Source organism: Cherax quadricarinatus, chromosome 60 (genome assembly GCF_038502225.1).
Source record: "Cherax quadricarinatus isolate ZL_2023a chromosome 60, ASM3850222v1, whole genome shotgun sequence".
Taxonomy (NCBI): domain Eukaryota; kingdom Metazoa; phylum Arthropoda; class Malacostraca; order Decapoda; family Parastacidae; genus Cherax; species Cherax quadricarinatus.
The window spans coordinates 21,135,466-21,157,875 of record NC_091351.1 but is presented as its reverse complement, the minus strand read 5'-3'; the positions used below and the strand labels follow the sequence as shown (position 1 = coordinate 21,157,875).

Genomic DNA, 22,410 nt, shown 5'->3' with positions numbered 1-22,410 from the left:
CTGGCCGACTCACCCACACGTAACATGGGAGTTACGGTAGCCATCCTGGCCGACTCACCCACACGTAACATGGGAGTTATGGTAGCCATCCTGGCCGACTCTCCCACACGTAACATGGGAGTTATGGTAGCCATCCTGGCCGACTCACCCACACGTAACATGGGAGTTATGGTAGCCATCCTGGCCGACTCACCCACACGTAACATGGGAGTTATGGTAGCCATCCTGGCCGACTCACCCACACGTAACATGGGAGTTATGGTAGCCATCCTGGCCGACTCACCCACACGTAACATGGGAGTTATGGTAGCCATCCTGGCCGACTCACCCACACGTAACATGGGAGTTATGGTAGCCATCCTGGCCGACTCACCCACACGTAACATGGGAGTTATGGTAGCCATCCTGGCCGACTCACCCACACGTAACATGGGAGTTATGGTAGCCATCCTGGCCGACTCACCCACACGTAACATGGGAGTTATGGTAGCCATACTGGCCGACTCACCCACACGTAACATGGGACTTATGGTAGCCATCCTGGCCGACTCACCCACACGTAACATGGGAGTTATGGTAGCCATCCTGGCCGACTCACCCACACGTAACATGGGAGTTATGGTAGCCATCCTGGCCGACTCACCCACACGTAACATGGGAGTTATGGTAGCCATCCTGGCCAACTCACCCACACGTAACATGGGAGTTATGGTAGCCATCCTGGCCGACTCACCCACACGTAACATGGGAGTTATGGTAGCCATCCTGGCCGACTCACCCACACGTAACATGGGAGTTATGGTAGCCATCCTGGCCGACTCACCCACACGTAACATGGGAGTTATGGTAGACATCCTGGCCGACTCACCCACACGTAACATGGGAGTTATGGTAGCCATCCTGGCCGACTCACCCACACGTAACATGGGAGTTATGGTAGCCATCCTGGCCGACTCACCCACACGTAACATGGGACTTATGGTAGCCATCCTGGCCGACTCACCCACACGTAACATGGGAGTTATGGTAGCCATCCTGGCCGACTCACCCACACGTAACATGGGAGTTATGGTAGCCATCCTTGCCGACTCACCCACACGTAACGTGGGAGTTATGGTAGCCATCCTGGCCGACTCACCCACACGTAACGTGGGAGTTATGGTAGCCATCTTGGCCGACTCACCCACACGTAACGTGGGAGTTTGGTAGCCATCCTGGCCGACTCACCCACACGTAACGTGGGAGTTATGGTAGCCATCCTGGCTAACTCACCCACACGTAACATGGGAGTTATGGTAGCCATCCTGGCCGACTCACCCACACGTAACATGGGAGTTATGGTAGCCATCCTGGCCGACTCACCCACACGTAACATGGGAGTTATGGTAGCCATCCTGGCCAACTCACCCACACGTAACATGGGAGTTATGGTAGCCATCCTGGCCGACTCACCCACACGTAACATGGGAGTTATGGTAGCCATCCTGGCCAACTCACCCACACGTAACATGGGAGTTATGGTAGCCATCCTGGCCGACTCACCCACACGTAACATGGGAGTTATGGTAGCCATCCTGGCCGACTCACCCACACGTAACATGGGAGTTATGGTAGCCATCCTGGCCGACTCACCCACACGTAACATGGGAGTTATGGTAGCCATCCTGGCTAACTCACCCACACGTAACATGGGAGTTATGGTAGCCATCCTGGCCGACTCACCCACACGTAACATGGGAGTTATGGTAGCCATCCTGGCCGACTCACCCACACGTAACATGGGAGTTATGGTAGCCATCCTGGCCAACTCACCCACACGTAACATGGGAGTTATGGTAGCCATCCTGGCCGACTCACCCACACGTAACATGGGAGTTATGGTAGCCATCCTGGCCGACTCACCCACACGTAACATGGGAGTTATGGTAGCCATCCTGGCCGACTCACCCACACGTAACATGGGAGTTATGGTAGCCATCCTGGCCAACTCACCCACACGTAACATGGGAGTTATGGTAGCCATCCTGGCCGACTCACCCACACGTAACATGGGAGTTATGGTAGCCATCCTGGCCGACTCACCCACACGTAACATGGGAGTTATGGTAGCCATCCTGGCCGACTCACCCACACGTAACATGGGAGTTATGGTAGCCATCCTGGCTAACTCACCCACACGTAACATGGGAGTTATGGTAGCCATCCTGGCCAACTCACCCACACGTAACATGGGAGTTATGGTAGCCATCCTGGCCGACTCACCCACACGTAACATGGGAGTTATGGTAGCCATCCTGGCTAACTCACCCACACGTAACATGGGAGTTATGGTAGCCATCCTGGCCAACTCACCCACACGTAACATGGGAGTTATGGTAGCCATCCTGGCCGACTCACCCACACGTAACATGGGAGTTATGGTAGCCATCCTGGCCGACTCACCCACACGTAACATGGGAGTTATGGTAGCCATCCTGGCCGACTCACCCACACGTAACATGGGAGTTATGGTAGCCATCCTGGCCGACTCACCCACACGTAACATGGGAGTTATGGTAGCCATCCTGGCCGACTCACCCACACGTAACATGGGAGTTATGGTAGCCATCCTGGCCGACTCACCCACACGTAACATGGGAGTTATGGTAGCCATCCTGGCCGACTCACCCACACGTAACATGGGAGTTATGGTAGCCATCCTGGCCGACTCACCCACACGTAACATGGGAGTTATGGTAGCCATCCTGGCCGACTCACCCACACGTAACATGGGAGTTATGGTAGCCATCCTGGCCGACTCACCCACACGTAACATGGGAGTTATGGTAGCCATCCTGGCCGACTCACCCACACGTAACATGGGAGTTATGGTAGCCATCCTGGCCGACTCACCCACACGTAACATGGGAGTTATGGTAGCCATCCTGGCCGACTCACCCACACGTAACATGGGAGTTATGGTAGCCATCCTGGCCGACTCACCCACACGTAACATGGGAGTTATGGTAGCCATCCTGGCCGACTCACCCACACGTAACATGGGAGTTATGGTAGCCATCCTGGCCGACTCACCCACACGTAACATGGGAGTTATGGTAGCCATCCTGGCCGACTCACCCACACGTAACATGGGAGTTATGGTAGCCATCCTGGCCGACTCACCCACACGTAACATGGGAGTTATGGTAGCCATCCTGGCCGACTCACCCACACGTAACATGGGAGTTATGGTAGCCATCCTGGCCGACTCACCCACACGTAACATGGGAGTTATGGTAGCCATCCTGGCCGACTCACCCACACGTAACATGGGAGTTATGGTAGCCATCCTGGCCGACTCACCCACACGTAACATGGGAGTTATGGTAGCCATCCTGGCCGACTCACCCACACGTAACATGGGAGTTATGGTAGCCATCCTGGCCGACTCACCCACACGTAACATGGGAGTTATGGTAGCCATCCTGGCCGACTCACCCACACGTAACATGGGAGTTATGGTAGCCATCCTGGCCGACTCACCCACACGTAACATGGGAGTTATGGTAGCCATCCTGGCCGACTCACCCACACGTAACATGGGAGTTATGGTAGCCATCCTGGCCGACTCACCCACACGTAACATGGGAGTTATGGTAGCCATCCTGGCCGACTCACCCACACGTAACATGGGAGTTATGGTAGCCATCCTGGCCGACTCACCCACACGTAACATGGGAGTTATGGTAGCCATCCTGGCCGACTCACCCACACGTAACATGGGAGTTATGGTAGCCATCCTGGCCGACTCACCCACACGTAACATGGGAGTTATGGTAGCCATCCTGGCCGACTCACCCACACGTGACATGGGAGTTATGGTAGCCATCCTGGCCGACTCACCCACACGTAACATGGGAGTTATGGTAGCCATCCTGGCCGACTCACCCACACGTAACATGGGAGTTATGGTAGCCATCCTGGCCGACTCACCCACACGTAACATGGGAGTTATGGTAGCCATCCTGGCCGACTCACCCACACGTAACATGGGAGTTATGGTAGCCATCCTGGCCGACTCACCCACACGTAACATGGGAGTTATGGTAGCCATCCTGGCCGACTCACCCACACGTAACATGGGAGTTATGGTAGCCATCCTGGCCGACTCACCCACACGTAACATGGGAGTTATGGTAGCCATCCTGGCCGACTCACCCACACGTAACATGGGAGTTATGGTAGCCATCCTGGCCGACTCACCCACACGTAACATGGGAGTTATGGTAGCCATCCTGGCCGACTCACCCACACGTAACCTGGGAGTTATGGTAGCCATCTTGGCCGACTCACCCACACGTAACGTGGGAGTTTGGTAGCCATCCTGGCCGACTCACCCACACGTAACGTGGGAGTTATGGTAGCCATCCTGGCTAACTCACCCACACGTAACATGGGAGTTATGGTAGCCATCCTGGCCGACTCACCCACACGTAACATGGGAGTTATGGTAGCCATCATGGCCGACTCACCCACACGTAACGTGGGAGTTATGGTAGCCATCCTACCCGACTCACCCACACGTAACGTGGGAGTTATGGTAGCCATCCTGGCCGACTCACCCACACGTAACATGGGAGTTATGGTAGCCATCCTGGCCGACTCACCCACACGTAACATGGGAGTTATGGTAGCCATCCTGGCCGACTCACCCACACGTAACATGGGAGTTATGGTAGCCATCCTGGCCGACTCACCCACACGTAACATGGGAGTTATGGTAGCCATCCTGGCCGACTCACCCACACGTAACATGGGAGTTATGGTAGCCATCCTGGCCGACTCACCCACACGTAACATGGGAGTTATGGTAGCCATCCTGGCCGACTCACCCACACGTAACATGGGAGTTATGGTAGCCATCATGGCCGACTCACCCACACGTAACATGGGAGTTATGGTAGCCATCCTGGCCGACTCACCCACACGTAACATGGGAGTTATGGTAGCCATCCTGGCCGACTCACCCACACGTAACATGGGAGTTATGGTAGCCATCCTGGCCAACTCACCCACACGTAACATGGGAGTTATGGTAGCCATCCTGGCCAACTCACCCACACGTAACATGGGACTTATGGTAGCCATCCTGGCCGACTCACCCACACGTAACATGGGAGTTATGGTAGCCATCCTGGCCAACTCACCCACACGTAACATGGGAGATATGGTAGCCATCCTGGCCGGCTCATCCACACGTAACATGGGAGTTATGGTAGCCATCCTGGCCGACTCACCCACACGTAACATGGGAGTTATGGTAGCCATCCTGGCCGACTCACCCACACGTAACATGGGAGTTATGGTAGCTATCCTGGCCGACTCACCCACACGTAACATGGGAGTTATGGTAGCTATCCTGGCCAACTCACCCACACACGTAACATGGGAGTTATGGTAGCCATCCTGGCCGACTCACCCACACGTAACATGGGAGTTATGGTAGCCATCCTGGCCGACTCACCCACACGTAACATGGGAGTTATGGTAGCCATTCTGGCCGACTCACCGACACGTAACATGGGAGTTATGGTAGCCATCCTGGCCGACTCACCCACACGTAACATGGGAGTTATGGTAGCCATCCTGGCCGACTCACCCACACGTAACATGGGAGTTATGGTAGCCATCCTGGCCGACTCACCCACACGTAACATGGGAGTTATGGTAGCCATCCTGGCCGACTCACCCATACGTAACATGGGAGTTATGGTAGCCATCCTGGCCGACTCACCCACACGTAACATGGGAGTTATGGTAGCTATCCTGGCTGACTCACCCACACGTAACATGGGAGTTATGGTAGCCATCCTGGCCGACTCACCCACACGTAACATGGGAGTTATGGTAGCCATCCTGGCCGACTCTCCCACACGTAACATGGGAGTTATGGTAGCCATCCTGGCCGACTCTCCCACACGTAACATGGGAGTTATGGTAGCCATCCTGGCCGACTCACCCACACGTAACATGGTAGTTATGGTAGCCATCCTGGCCGACTCTCCCACACGTAACATGGGAGTTATGGTAGCCATCCTGGCCGACTCACCCACACGTAACATGGGAGTTATGGTAGCCATCCTGGCCGACTCACCCACACGTAACATGGGAGTTATGGTAGCCATTCTGGCCGACTCACCGACACGTAACATGGGAGTTATGGTAGCCATCCTGGCCGACTCACCCACACGTAACATGGGAGTTATGGTAGCCATCCTGGCCGACTCACCCACACGTAACATGGGAGTTATGGTAGCCATCCTGGCCGACTCACCCACACGTAACATGGGAGTTATGGTAGCCATCCTGGCCGACTCACCCACACGTAACATGGGAGTTATGGTAGCCATCCTGGCCGACTCACCCATACGTAACATGGGAGTTATGGTAGCCATCCTGGCCGACTCACCCACACGTAACATGGGAGTTATGGTAGCCATCCTGGCCGACTCACCCACACGTAACATGGGAGTTATGGTAGCCATCCTGGCCAACTCACCCACACGTAACATGGGAGTTATAGTAGCCATCCTGGCCGACTCACCCACACGTAACATGGGAGTTATGGTAGCCATCCTGGCCGACTCACCCACACGTAACATGGGAGTTATGGTAGCCATCCTGGCCGACTCACCCACACGTAACATGGGAGTTATGGTAGCCATCCTGACCGACTCACCCACACGTAACATGGGAGTTATGGTAGCCATCCTGGCCGACTCACCCACACGTAACATGGGAGTTATGGTAGCCATCCTGGCCGACTCACCCACACGTAACCTGGGAGTTATGGTAGCCATCCTGGCCGACTCACCCACACGTAACATGGGAGTTATGGTAGCCATCCTGGCCGACTCACCCCCACGTAACCTGGGAGTTATGGTAGCCATCCTGGCCGACTCACCCACATGGGAGTTATGGTAGCCATCCTGGCCGACTCACCCACACGTAACATGGGAGTTATGGTAGCCATCCTGGCCGACTCACCCACACGTAACATGGGAGTTATGGTAGCCATCCTGGCCGACTCACCCACACGTAACATGGGAGTTATGGTAGCCATCCTGGCCGACTCACCCACACGTAACCTGGCAGTTATGGTAGCCATCCTGGCCGACTCACCCACACGTAACATGGGAGTTATGGTAGCCATCCTGGCCGACTCACCCACACGTAACATGGGAGTTATGGTAGCCATCCTGGCCGACTCACCCACACGTAACCTGGGAGTTATGGTAGCCATCCTGGCCGACTCACCCACACGTAACATGGGAGTTATGGTAGCCATCCTGGCCGACTCACCCACACGTAACCTGGGAGTTATGGTAGCCATCCTGGCCGACTCACCCACACGTAACATGGGAGTTATGGTAGCCATCCTGGCCGACTCACCCACACGTAACATGGGAGTTATGGTAGCCATCCTGGCCGACTCACCCACACGTAACATGGGAGTTATGGTAGCCATCCTGGCCGACTCACCCACACGTAACATGGGAGTTATGGTAGCCATCCTGGCCGACTCACCCACACGTAACATGGGAGTTATGGTAGCCATCCTGGCCGACTCACCCACACGTAACATGGGAGTTATGGTAGCCATCCTGGCCGACTCACCCACACGTAACATGGGAGTTATGGTAGCCATCCTGGCCGACTCACCCACACGTAACATGGGAGTTATGGTAGCCATCCTGGCCGACTCACCCACACGTAACATGGGAGTTATGGTAGCCATCCTGGCCGACTCACCCACACGTAACATGGGAGTTATGGTAGCCATCCTGGCCGACTCACCCACACGTAACATGGGAGTTATGGTAGCCATCCTGGCCGACTCACCCACACGTAACATGGGAGTTATGGTAGCCATCCTGGCCGACTCACCCACACGTAACATGGGAGTTATGGTAGCCATCCTGGCCGACTCACCCACACGTAACATGGGAGTTATGGTAGCCATCCTGGCCGACTCACCCACACGTAACATGGGAGTTATGGTAGCCATCCTGGCCGACTCACCCACACGTAACATGGGAGTTATGGTAGCCATCCTGGCCGACTCACCCACACGTAACATGGGAGTTATGGTAGCCATCCAGGCCGACTCACCCACACGTAACATGGGAGTTATGGTAGCCATCCTGGCCGACTCACCCACACGTAACATGGGAGTTATGGTAGCCATCCTGGCCGACTCACCCACACGTAACATGGGAGTTATGGTAGCCATCCTGGCCGACTCACCCACACGTAACATGGGAGTTATGGTAGCCATCCTGGCCGACTCACCCACACGTAACATGGGAGTTATGGTAGCCATCCTGGCCGACTCACCCACACGTAACATGGGAGTTATGGTAGCCATCCTGGCCGACTCACCCACACGTAACATGGGAGTTATGGTAGCCATCCTGGCCGACTCACCCACACGTAACATGGGAGTTATGGTAGCCATCCTGGCCGACTCACCCACACGTAACATGGGAGTTATGGTAGCCATCCTGGCCGACTCACCCACACGTAACATGGGAGTTATGGTAGCCATCCTGGCCGACTCACCCACACGTAACATGGGAGTTATGGTAGCCATCCTGGCCGACTCACCCACACGTAACATGGGAGTTATGGTAGCCATCCTGGCCGACTCTCCCACACGTAACATGGGAGTTATGGTAGCCATCCTGGCCGACTCTCCCACACGTAACATGGGAGTTATGGTAGCCATCCTGGCCGACTCTCCCACACGTAACATGGGAGTTATGGTAGCCATCCTGGCCGACTCACCCACACGTAACATGGGAGTTATGGTAGCCATCCTGGCCGACTCACCCACACGTAACATGGGAGTTATGGTAGCCATCCTGGCCGACTCACCCACACGTAACATGGGAGTTATGGTAGCCATCCTGGCCGACTCACCCACACGTAACATGGGAGTTATGGTAGCCATCCTGGCCGACTCACCCACACGTAACATGGGAGTTATGGTAGCCATCCTGGCCGACTCACCCACACGTAACATGGGAGTTATGGTAGCCATCCTGGCCGACTCACCCACACGTAACATGGGAGTTATGGTAGCCATCCTGGCCGACTCACCCACACGTAACATGGGAGTTATGGTAGCCATCCTGGCCGACTCACCCACACGTAACATGGGAGTTATGGTAGCCATCCTGGCCGACTCACCCACACGTAACATGGGAGTTATGGTAGCCATCCTGGCCGACTCACCCACACGTAACATGGGAGTTATGGTAGCCATCCTGGCCGACTCACCCACACGTAACATGGGAGTTATGGTAGCCATCCTGGCCGACTCACCCACACGTAACATGGGAGTTATGGTAGCCATCCTGGCCGACTCACCCACACGTAACATGGGAGTTATGGTAGCCATCCTGGCCGACTCACCCACACGTAACATGGGAGTTATGGTAGCCATCCTGGCCGACTCACCCACACGTAACATGGGAGTTATGGTAGCCATCCTGGCCGACTCACCCACACGTACCATCCTGGCCGACTCACCCACACGTAACATGGGAGTTATGGTAGCCATCCTGGCCGACTCACCCACACGTAACATGGGAGTTATGGTAGCCATCCTGGCCGACTCACCCACACGTAACATGGGAGTTATGGTAGCCATCCTGGCCGACTCACCCACACGTAACATGGGAGTTATGGTAGCCATCCTGGCCGACTCACCCACACGTAACATGGGAGTTATGGTAGCCATCCTGGCCGACTCACCCACACGTAACATGGGAGTTATGGTAGCCATCCTGGCCGACTCACCCACACGTAACATGGGAGTTATGGTAGCCATCCTGGCCGACTCACCCACACGTAACATGGGAGTTATGGTAGCCATCCTGGCCGACTCACCCACACGTAACATGGGAGTTATGGTAGCCATCCTGGCCGACTCACCCACACGTAACATGGGAGTTATGGTAGCCATCCTGGCCGACTCACCCACACGTAACATGGGAGTTATGGTAGCCATCCTGGCCGACTCACCCACACGTAACATGGGAGTTATGGTAGCCATCCTGGCCGACTCACCCACACGTAACGTGGGAGTTATGGTAGCCATCCTGGCCGACTCACCCACACGTAACATGGGAGTTATGGTAGCCATCCTGGCCGACTCACCCACACGTAACATGGGAGTTATGGTAGCCATCCTGGCCGACTCACCCACACGTAACATGGGAGTTATGGTAGCCATCCTGGCCGACTCACCCACACGTAACATGGGAGTTATGGTAGCCATCCTGGCCGACTCACCCACACGTAACATGGGAGTTATGGTAGCCATCCTGGCCGACTCACCCACACGTAACATGGGAGTTATGGTAGCCATCCTGGCCGACTCACCCACACGTAACATGGGAGTTATGGTAGCCATCCTGGCCGACTCACCCACACGTAACATGGGAGTTATGGTAGCCATCCTGGCCGACTCACCCACACGTAACATGGGAGTTATGGTAGCCATCCTGGCCGACTCACCCACACGTAACATGGGAGTTATGGTAGCCATCCTGGCCGACTCACCCACACGTAACATGGGAGTTATGGTAGCCATCCTGGCCGACTCACCCACACGTAACAGTGGGAGTTATGGTAGCCATCCTGGCCGACTCACCCACACGTAACATGGGAGTTATGGTAGCCATCCTGGCCGACTCACCCACACGTAACATGGGAGTTATGGTAGCCATCCTGGCCGACTCACCCACACGTAACATGGGAGTTATGGTAGCCATCCTGGCCGACTCACCCACACGTAACATGGGAGTTATGGTAGCCATCCTGGCCGACTCACCCACACGTAACATGGGAGTTATGGTAGCCATCCTGGCCGACTCACCCACACGTAACATGGGAGTTATGGTAGCCATCCTGGCCGACTCACCCACACGTAACATGGGAGTTATGGTAGCCATCCTGGCCGACTCACCCACACGTAACATGGGAGTTATGGTAGCCATCCTGGCCGACTCACCCACACGTAACATGGGAGTTATGGTAGCCATCCTGGCCGACTCACCCACACGTAACATGGGAGTTATGGTAGCCATCCTGGCCGACTCACCCACACGTAACATGGGAGTTATGGTAGCCATCCTGGCCGACTCACCCACACGTAACATGGGAGTTATGGTAGCCATCACTGGCCGACTCACCCACACGTAACATGGGAGTTATGGTAGCCATCCTGGCCGACTCACCCACACGTAACATGGGAGTTATGGTAGCCATCCTGGCCGACTCACCCACACGTAACATGGGAGTTATGGTAGCCATCCTGGCCGACTCACCCACACGTAACATGGGAGTTATGGTAGCCATCCTGGCCGACTCACCCACACGTAACATGGGAGTTATGGTAGCCATCCTGGCCGACTCACCCACACGTAACATGGGAGTTATGGTAGCCATCCTGGCCGACTCACCCACACGTAACATGGGAGTTATGGTAGCCATCCTGGCCGACTCACCCACACGTAACATGGGAGTTATGGTAGCCATCCTGGCCGACTCTCCCACACGTAACATGGGAGTTATGGTAGCCATCCTGGCCGACTCACCCACACGTAACATGGGAGTTATGGTAGCCATCCTGGCCGACTCACCCACACGTAACATGGGAGTTATGGTAGCCATCCTGGCCGACTCACCCACACGTAACATGGGAGTTATGGTAGCCATCCTGGCCGACTCACCCACACGTAACATGGGAGTTATGGTAGCCATCCTGGCCGACTCACCCACACGTAACATGGGAGTTATGGTAGCCATCCTGGCCGACTCACCCACACGTAACATGGGAGTTATGGTAGCCATCCTGGCCGACTCACCCACACGTAACATGGGAGTTATGGTAGCCATCCTGGCCGACTCACCCACACGTAACATGGGAGTTATGGTAGCCATCCTGGCCGACTCACCCACACGTAACATGGGAGTTATGGTAGCCATCCTGGCCGACTCACCCACACGTAACATGGGAGTTATGGTAGCCATCCTGGCCGACTCACCCACACGTAACATGGGAGTTATGGTAGCCATCCTGGCCGACTCACCCACACGTAACATGGGAGTTATGGTAGCCATCCTGGCCGACTCACCCACACGTAACATGGGAGTTATGGTAGCCATCCTGGCCGACTCACCCACACGGCCGACTCCCCCACGTAACATGGGAGTTATGGTAGCCATCCTGGCCGACTCACCCACACGTAACATGGGAGTTATGGTAGCCATCCTGGCCGACTCACCCACACGTAACATGGGAGTTATGGTAGCCATCCTGGCCGACTCACCCACACGTAACATGGGAGTTATGGTAGCCATCCTGGCCGACTCACCCACACGTAACACACGTAACATGGGAGTTATGGTAGCCATCCTGGCCGACTCACCCACACGTAACATGGGAGTTATGGTAGCCATCCTGGCCGACTCACCCACACGTAACATGGGAGTTATGGTAGCCATCCTGGCCGACTCACCCACACGTAACATGGGAGTTATGGTAGCCATCCTGGCCGACTCACCCACACGTAACATGGGAGTTATGGTAGCCATCCTGGCCGACTCTCCCACACGTAACATGGGAGTTATGGTAGCCATCCTGGCCGACTCTCCCACACGTAACATGGGAGTTATGGTAGCCATCCTGGCCGACTCACCCACACGTAACATGGGAGTTATGGTAGCCATCCTGGCCGACTCACCCACACGTAACCATCCTGGGAGTTATGGTAGCCATCCTGGCCGACTCACCCACACGTAACATGGTAGTTATGGTAGCCATCCTGGCCGACTCACCCACACGTAACATGGGAGTTATGGTAGCCATCCTGGCCGACTCACCCACACGTAACATGGGAGTTATGGTAGCCATCCTGGCCGACTCACCCACACGTAACATGGGAGTTATGGTAGCCATCCTGGCCGACTCACCCATCACGTAACATGGGAGTTATGGTAGCCATCCTGGCCGACTCACCCACACGTAACATGGGAGTTATGGTAGCCATCCTGGCCGACTCACCCACACGTAACATGGGAGTTATGGTAGCTATCCTGGCCGACTCTCCCACACGTAACATGGGAGTTATGGTAGCCATCCTGGCCGACTCACCCACACGTAACATGGGAGTTATGGTAGCCATCCTGGCCGACTCAATCACACGCAACATGGGAGTTATGGTAGCCATCCTGGCCGACTCACCCACACGTAACATGGGAGTTATGGTAGCCATCCTGGCCGACTCTCCCACACGTAACATGGGAGTTATGGTAGCCATCCTGGCCGACTCTCCCACACGTAACATGGGAGTTATGGTAGCCATCCTGGCCGACTCTCCCACACGTAACATGGGAGTTATGGTAGCCATCCTGGCCGACTCACCCACACGTAACATGGGAGTTATGGTAGCCATCCTGGCCGACTCTCCCACACGTAACATGGGAGTTATGGTAGCCATCCTGGCCGACTCACCCACACGTAACATGGGAGTTATGGTAGCCATCCTGGCCGACTCTCCCACACGTAACATGGGAGTTATGGTAGCCATCCTGGCCAACTCACCCACACGTAACCTACTACGACGTTTACAGCGACCTACAGCGATAATATGAATGTACCATACACTCATTACTAGCCTTAAAATAGCCCCTTGGTAAAGTACTGTGGACTCTGATACAGAGTTAGCAGGTTCGAGTCCTGCTGTGGACGTAGTGACTATTTATATATATATATATATATATATATATATATATATATATATATATATATATATATATATATATATATATATATATTTGAAAGAGTGTATATATCTATGTCTATATTAATCAAGAATTTATCATTATTTTAGGTATTAAAATATTTTTGAGTGGTTGTGTATAAGTGAAACATAAGTTTTTATTACTAACAAACTTGAGTACAATACAAACCATGGTGCAGGTGGGGGTTAGTACTGATAACAGGTGAGTACAATGTAAACCATGGTGCAGGTGGGGGTTAGTACTCATAACAGGTGAGTACAATGTAAACCATGGTGCAGGTGGGGGTTAGTACTCATAACAGGTGAGTACAATACAAACCATGGTGCAGGTGGGGGTTAGTACTCATAACAGGTGAGTACAATATAAACCATGGTGCAGGTGGGGGTTAGTACTCATAACAGGTGAGTACAATATAAACCATGGTGCAGGTGGGGGTTAGTACTCATAACAGGTGAGTACAATATAAACCATGGTGCAGGTGGGGGTTAGTACTCATAACAGGTGAGTACAATGTAAACCATGGTGCAGGTGGGGGTTAGTACTCATAACAGGTGAGTACAATGTAAACCATGGTGCAGGTGGGGGTTAGTACTCATAACAGGTGAGTACAATGTAAACCATGGTGCAGGTGGGGGTTAGTACTCATAACAGGTGAGTACAATGTAAACCATGGTGCAGGTGGGGGTTAGTACTCATAACAGGTGAGTACAATGTAAACCATGGTGCAGGTGGGGGTTAGTACTCATAACAGGTGAGTACAATGTAAACCATGGTGCAGGTGGGGGTTAGTACTCATAACAGGTGAGTACAATGTAAACCATGGTGCAGGTGGGGGTTAGTACTCATAACAGGTGAGTACAATGTAAACCATGGTGCAGGTGGGGGTTAGTACTCATAACAGGTGAGTACAATGTAAACCATGGTGCAGGTGGGGGTTAGTACTCATAACAGGTGAGTACAATGTAAACCATGGTGCAGGTGGGGGTTAGTACTCATAACAGGTGAGTACAATGTAGACCATGGTGCAGGTGGGGGTTAGTACTCATAACAGGTGAGTACAATGTAAACCATGGTACAGGTGGGGGTTAGTACTCATAACAGGTGAGTACAATGTAAACCATGGTACAGGTGGGGGTTAGTACTCATAACAGGTGAGTACAATGTAAACCATGGTACAGGTGGGGGTTAGTACTCATAACAGGTGAGTACAAATACTATAGTCCAGTCTGTTAACACTGTTATTATGATTTTGTAAGTTATGATAATGGCTTTGAGGGGACATGAGCTAGAGTTCGTCACGGCCACGCTGGTGGGAGATTCTACTGTAACACTTGCATGTGGCTACAGTGGTGCCTGTGTTAACTACACTGGTGTATAAATATGTCTAGTTGCATGTGGCTACAGTGGTGCCTGTGTTAACCACACTGGTGTATAAATATGTCTAGTTGCATGTGGCTACAGTGGTGCCTGTGTTAACTACACTGGTGTATAAATATGTCTAGTTGCATGTGGCTACAGTGGTGCCTGTGTTAACTACACTGGTGTATAAATATGTCTAGTTGCATGTGGCTACAGTGGTGCCTGTGTTAACTACACTGGTGTATAAATATGTCTAGTTGCATGTGGCTACAGTGGTGCCTGTGTTAACTACACTGGTGTATAAATATGTCTAGTTGCATGTGGCTACAGTGGTGCCTATGTTAACTACACTGGTGTATAAATATGTCTAGTTGCATGTGGCTACAGTGGTGCCTGTGTTAACCACACTGGTGTATAAATATGTCTAGTTGCATGTGGCTACAGTGGTGCCTGTGTTAACTACACTGGTGTATAAATATGTCTAGTTGCATGTGGCTACAGTGGTGCCTGTGTTAACTACACTGGTGTATAAATATGTCTAGTTGCATGTGGCTACAGTGGTGCCTGTGTTAACTACACTGGTGTATAAATATGTCTAGTTGCATGTGGCTACAGTGGTGCCTGTGTTAACCACACTGGTGTATAAATATGTCTAGTTGCATGTGGCTACAGTGGTGCCTGTGTTAACTACACTGGTGTATAAATATGTCTAGTTGCATGTGGCTACAGTGGTGCCTGTGTTAACTACACTGGTGTATAAATATGTCTAGTTGCATGTGGCTACAGTGGTGCCTGTGTTAACTACACTGGTGTATAAATATGTCTAGTTGCATGTGGCTACAGTGGTGCCTGTGTTAACCACACTGGTGTATAAATATGTCTAGTTGCATGTGGCTACAGTGGTGCCTGTGTTAACTACACTGGTGTATAAATATGTCTAGTTGCATGTGGCTACAGTGGTGCCTGTGTTAACTACACTGGTGTATAAATATGTCTAGTTGCATGTGGCTACAGTGGTGCCTGTGTTAACTACACTGGTGTATAAATATGTCTAGTTGCATGTGGCTACAGTGGTGCCTGTGTTAACTACACTGGTGTATAAATATGTCTAGTTGCATGTGGTTACAGTGGTGCCTGTGTTAACCACACTGGTGTATAAATATGTCTAGTTGCATGTGGCTACAGTGGTGCCTGTGTTAACTACACTGGTGTATAAATATGTCTAGTTGCATGTGGTTACAGTGGTGCCTGTGTTAACCACACTGGTGTATAAATATGTCTAGTTGCATGTGGCTACAGTGGTGCCTGTGTTAACTACACTGGTGTATAAATATGTCTAGTTGCATGTGGTTACAGTTGTGCCTGTGTTAACCACACTGGTGTATAAATATGTCTAGTTGCATGTGGCTACAGTGGTGCCTGTGTTAACTACACTGGTGTATAAATATGTCTAGTTGCATGTGGTTACAGTGCTGCCTGTGTTAACCACACTGGTGTATAAATATGTCTAGTTGCATGTGGCTACAGTGGTGCCTGTGTTAACCACACTGGTGTATAAATATGTCTAGTTGCATGAATCTTATTGTAACCAGCTGGCCCAGTGGCTTATTGTAACCAGCTGGCCCAGTGGCTTATTGTAACCAGCTGGCCCAGTGGCTTATTGTAACCAGCTGGCCCAGTGGCTTATTGTAACCAGCTGGCCCAGTGGCTTATTGTAACCAGCTGGTCCAGTGGCTTATTGTAACCAGCTGGCCCAGTGGCTTATTGTAACCAGCTGGTCCAGTGGCTTATTGTAACCAGCTGGTCCAGTGGCTTATTGTAACCAGCTGGCCCAGTGGCTTATTGTAACCAGCTGGTTCAGTGGCTTATTGTAACCAGCTGGCCCAGTGGCTTATTGTAACCAGCTGGCCCAGTGGCTTATTGTAACCAGCTGGTTCAGTGGCTTATTGTAACCAGCTGGCCCAGTGGCTTATTGTAAACAGCTGGCCCAGTGGCTTATTGTAACCAGCTGGTTCAGTGGCTTATTGTAACCAGCTGGCCCAGTTGCTTATTGTAACCAGCTGGCCCAGTGGCTTATTGTAACCAGCTGGCCCAGTGGCTTATTGTAACCAGCTGGCCCAGTGGCTTATTGTAACCAGCTGGCCCAGTGGCTTATTGTAACCAGCTGGCCCAGTGGCTTATTGTAACCAGCTGGCCCAGTGGCTTATTGTAACCAGCTGGCCCAGTGGCTTATTGTAACCAGCTGGTCCAGTGGCTTATTGTAACCAGCTGGCCCAGTGGCTTATTGTAACCAGCTGGTCCAGTGGCTTATTGTAACCAGCTGGCCCAGTGGCTTATTGTAACCAGCTGGCCCAGTGGCTTATTGTAACCAGCTGGCCCAGTGGCTTATTGTAACCAGCTGGCCCAGTGGCTTATTGTAACCAGCTGGCCCAGTGGCTTATTGTAACCAGCTGGCCCAGTGGCTTATTGTAACCAGCTGGTCCAGTGGCTTATTGTAACCAGCTGGCCCAGTGGCTTATTGTTCCCAGCTGGTCCAGTGGCTTATTGTAACCAGCTGGCCCAGTGGCTTATTGTTCCCAGCTGGTCCAGTGGCTTATTGTAACCAGCTGGTCCAGTGGCTGATACACTAGCTTGAAGTTACACCACTCACCTGCATGCAGTTCTAACCCCACCCGTGTTCTGGTTTGTTTACAATCATGTTTACAATTTCGTGAGTCTTGACTACATTATTTTCCAATGTAAATTTGTGATCATATTCCAGGAGGAGTGACGAGCTGCCCTTGTTCCTACAACAGTGTGATTATATTGTTAATATTCTGCCATCAACGTCTGAAACCAGAGGAATGTTGGGCAGTGACATACTCAAAAATGCCAAGTATGTCTCTCTCTCTCTCTCTCTCTCTCTCTCTCTCTCTCTCTCTCTCTCTCTCTCTCTCTCTCTCTCTCTATTTTTCTCTCTCTCTCTATTTCTCTCTCTCTCTCTCTCTCTTTCTCTCTCTTTCACAAGTATCAAATGGAATTTTTGTTATTACATTATATAATTAAAATTTTGTTTTTAAAATTATGTATGTAACAACAGGTTTCTGAAGTATTAATCTAATTACATGTATCATCGCACTTACATTCCCTTACATCTTATAGAAGTTCACTGTGTGAACCCAGGAAGGTATCCCTGTGTTGTACAGCCCCAGCACCCTGTACAGTATCCCTGTGTTGTACAGCCCCAGCACCCTGTACAGTATCCCTGTGTTGTACAGCCCCAGCACCCTGTACAGTATCCCTGTGTTGTACAGCCCCAGCACCCTGTACAGTATCCCTGTATTGTACAGCCCCAGCACCCTGTACAGTATCCCTGTGTTGTACAGCCCCAGCACCCTGTACAGTATCTCTGTGTTGTACAGCCCCAGCACCCTGTACAGTATCCCTGTGTTGTACAGCCCCAGCAACCTGTACAGTATCCCTGTGTTGTACAGCCCCAGCACCCTGTACAGTATCCCTGTGTTGTACAGCCCCAGCAACCTGTACAGTATCTCTGTGTTGTACAGCCCCAGCACCCTGTACAGTATCTCTGGGTTGTACAGCCCCAGCACCCTGTACAGTATCCCTGTGTTGTACAGCCCCAGCACCCTGTACAGTATCTCTGTGTTGTACAGCCCCAGCACCCTGTACAGTATCCCTGTGTTGTACAGCCCCAGCACCCTGTACAGTATCCCTGTATTGTACAGCCCCAGCACCCTGTACAGTATCTCTGTGTTGTACAGCCCCAGCACCCTGTACAGTATCCCTGTGTTGTACAGCCCCAGCACCCTGTACAGTATCCCTGTGTTGCACAGCCCCAGCGCCCTGTACAGTATCCCTGTGTTGTACAGCCCCAGCACCCTGTACAGTATCCCTGTGTTGTACAGCCCCAGCACCCTGTACAGTATCCCTGTGTTGTACAGCCCCAGCACCCTGTACAGTATGCTCTGTGTTGCACAGCCCCAGCGCCCTGTACAGTATCCTCTGTGTTGTACAGCCCCAGCACCCTGTACAGTATCCCTGTGTTGTACAGCCCCAGCACCCTGTAGAGTATCCCTGTGTTGTACAGCCCCAGCACCCTGTACAGTATCCTCTGTGTTGTACAGCACCAGCGCCCTGTACAGTATCCCTGTGTTGTACAGCCCCAGCACCCTGTACAGTATCCCTGTGTTGTACAGCCCCAGCACCCTGTAGAGAATCCCTGTGTTGCACAGCCCCAACACACTGCACAGTATCAATGTGTTGTACAGTCAGCACCCTGTACAGTATCCCTGTGTTGTACAGCCCCAACACCCTATACAGTATCCCTATGTTGTACAGCCCCAGCACCTTGTACAGTATCCCAGTGTGGTACAGCCTCAGCACCCTGTACAGTATCCCTGTGTGGTACAGCCTCAGCACCCTGTACAGTATCAGTGTATTGTACAGCCTCACCACCCTGTACAGTATCCCTATGTTGTACAGCCCCAGCACCCTGTACAATTTCCTCTGTGTTGTACAGCCTCAGCACCCTGTACAGTATCTCCTGTGTTGCACAGCCCCAGCACCCTGTACAGTATCCCTATGTTGTACAGCCCCAGCACCCTGTACAGTATCCCTATGTTGTACAGCCCCAGCACCCTGTACAGTATCCCTATGTTGTACTGCCCCAGCACCCTGTACAGTATCCTGTGTTGTACAGCCAGTGCACCCTGTACAGTATCCCTGAGTTGTATAGCCCCAGCACCCTGTACAGTATCCCTGTGTTGTACAGCCCAAGCACCCTGTACAGTATCCCTGTGTTGTACAGCCCCAGCACCCTGTACACTATCCCTGTCTTGTACAGCCCCAACACCCTGTACAGTATCCTCTGTGTTGTACAGCCCCAGCACCCTGTACAGTATTCCTGTGTTGTACAGCCCCAGCACCCTGTACAGTATCCCTGTGTTGTACAGCCCCAGCACCCTGTACAGTATCCCTGTGTTGTACAGCCCCAGCACCCTGTACAGTATCCCTGTGTTGTACAGCCTCAGCACCCTGTACAGTATCCCTGTGTTGTACAGCCTCAGCACCCTGTACAGTATCCCTGTATTGTACAGCCCCAGCACCCTGTACAGTATCCCTGTGTTGTACAGCCCCAGCACCCTGTACAGTATCCCTGTCTTGTACAGCCCCAGCACCCTGTACAGTATCCCTGTGTTGTACAGCCTCAGCACCCTGTACAGTATCCCTGTGTTGCACAGCCTCAGCACCCTGTACAGTATCCCTGCATTGTACAGCCCCAGCACCCTGTACAGTATCCCTGTGTTGTACAGCCCCAGCACCCTGTACAGTATCCCTGTGTTGTACAGCCCCAGCACCCTGTACAGTATCCCTGTCTTGTACAGCCCCAGCACCCTGTACAGTATCCTCTGTGTTGTACAGCCCCAGCACCCTGTACAGTATCTCCTGTGTTGTACAGCCCCAGCACCCTGCACAGTATCCCTATGTTTTACAGCCCCAGCACCCTGTACAGTATCCCTGTGTTGTACAGCCCCAGCACCCTGTACAGTATCCCTGTGTTGTACAGCCCCAGCACCCTGTACAGTATCCCTGTGTTGTACAGCCCCAACACCCTGTACAGTATCCCTGTGTTGTACAGCCCCAGCACCCTGTACAGTATCCCTGTGTTGTACAGCCTCAGCACCATGTACAGTATCCCTGTATTGTACAGCCCCAGCACCCTGTACAGTATTCCTGTATTGTACAGCCCCAGCACCCTGTACAGTATCCCTGTGTTGTACAGCCCCAGCACCCTGTACAGTATCCCTGTGTTGTACAGCCCCAGCACCCTGTACAGTATCCCTGTGTTGTACAGCCCCAGCACCCTGTACAGTATCCCTGTGTTGTACAGCCCCAGCACCCTGTACAGTATCCTCTGTGTTGTACGGCCCCAGCACCCTGTACAGTATCTCCTGTGTTGCACAGCCCCAGCACCCTGTACAGTATCCCTATGTTTTACAGCCCCAGCACCCTGTACAGTATCCTCTGTGTTGCACAGCCTCAGCACCCTGTACAGTATCCCTATGTTTTACAGCCCCATCACCCTGTACAGTATCCCTATGTTTTACAGCCCCAGCACCCTGTACAGTATCCTCTGTGTTGCACAGCCCCAGCACCCTGTACAGTATCCCTATGTTTTACAGCCCCGCACCCTGTACAGTATCTCCTGTGTTGCACAGCCTCAGCACCCTGTACAGTATCCCTGTGTTGTACAGCCCCAGCACCCTGTACAGTATCCCTGTGTTGTACAGCCCCAGCACCCTGTACAGTATCCCTGTGTTGTACAGCCCCAGCACCCTGTACAGTATCCCTGTGTTGTACAGCCCCAGCACCCTGTACAGTATCCCTGTGTTGTATAGCCCCAGCACCCTGTACAGTATCCCTGTGTTGTACAGCCCCAGCACCCTGTACAGTATCCTCTGTGTTGTACAGCCCCAGCACCCTGTACAGTATCCTCTGTGTTGTGCAGCCCCAGCACCCTGTACAGTATCCTCTGTGTTGTACAGCCCCAGCACCCTGTACAGTATCCTCTGTGTTGTACAGCCTCAGCAACCTGTACAGTATCCCTCTGTTGTACAGCCCCAGCACTCTGTACAGTATCCTCTGTGTTGTACAGCCTCAGCACCCTGTACAGTATCCCTGTGTTGTACAGCCCCAGCACCCTGTACAGTATCCTCTGTGTTGTACAGCCCCAGCACCCTGTACAGTATCCCTGTGTTGTACAGCCCCAGCACCCTGTACAGTATCCTCTGTGTTGTACAGCCCCAGCACCCTGTACAGTATCCCTGTGTTGTACAGCCCCAGCACCCTGTACAGTATCCCTGTATTGTACAGCCCCAGCACCCTGTACAGTATCCCTGTGTTGCACAGCCCCAGCACCCTGTACAGTATCCCTGTGTTGTACAGCCCCAGCACCCTGTACAGTATCCCTGTGTTATGCAGCCCCAGCACCCTGTACAGTATCTCTGTGTTGTACAGCCCCAACACCATGTACAGTATCTCTGTGTTGTACAGCCCCAGCACCCTGTACAGTATCTCTGTGTTGCACAGCCCAAGCACCCTGTACAGTATCCCTGTGTTGTACAGCCCCAGCACCCTGTACAGTATCCCTGTGTTGTACAGTCCCAGCACCCTGTACAGTATCCTCTGTGTTGTACA

The 22,410-nt window shown here is 52.6% G+C and overlaps 1 protein-coding gene across 3 annotated transcripts in view; it reads left to right on the top strand.

Annotated features, from left to right (window-relative positions):
- The window catches only part of LOC128694510 (glyoxylate/hydroxypyruvate reductase A), a 373,487-nt gene that overhangs the window by 250,995 nt on the left and 100,082 nt on the right, over positions 1 to 22,410 (top strand). For all 3 annotated transcript variants that reach the window (XM_070098023.1, XM_070098024.1, XM_070098025.1), the window contains one exon: positions 17,975 to 18,088. In XM_070098023.1, coding sequence (XP_069954124.1) covers positions 17,975 to 18,088 — 114 coding nt within the window. The remainder of the gene's footprint in view (positions 1 to 17,974; positions 18,089 to 22,410) is intronic.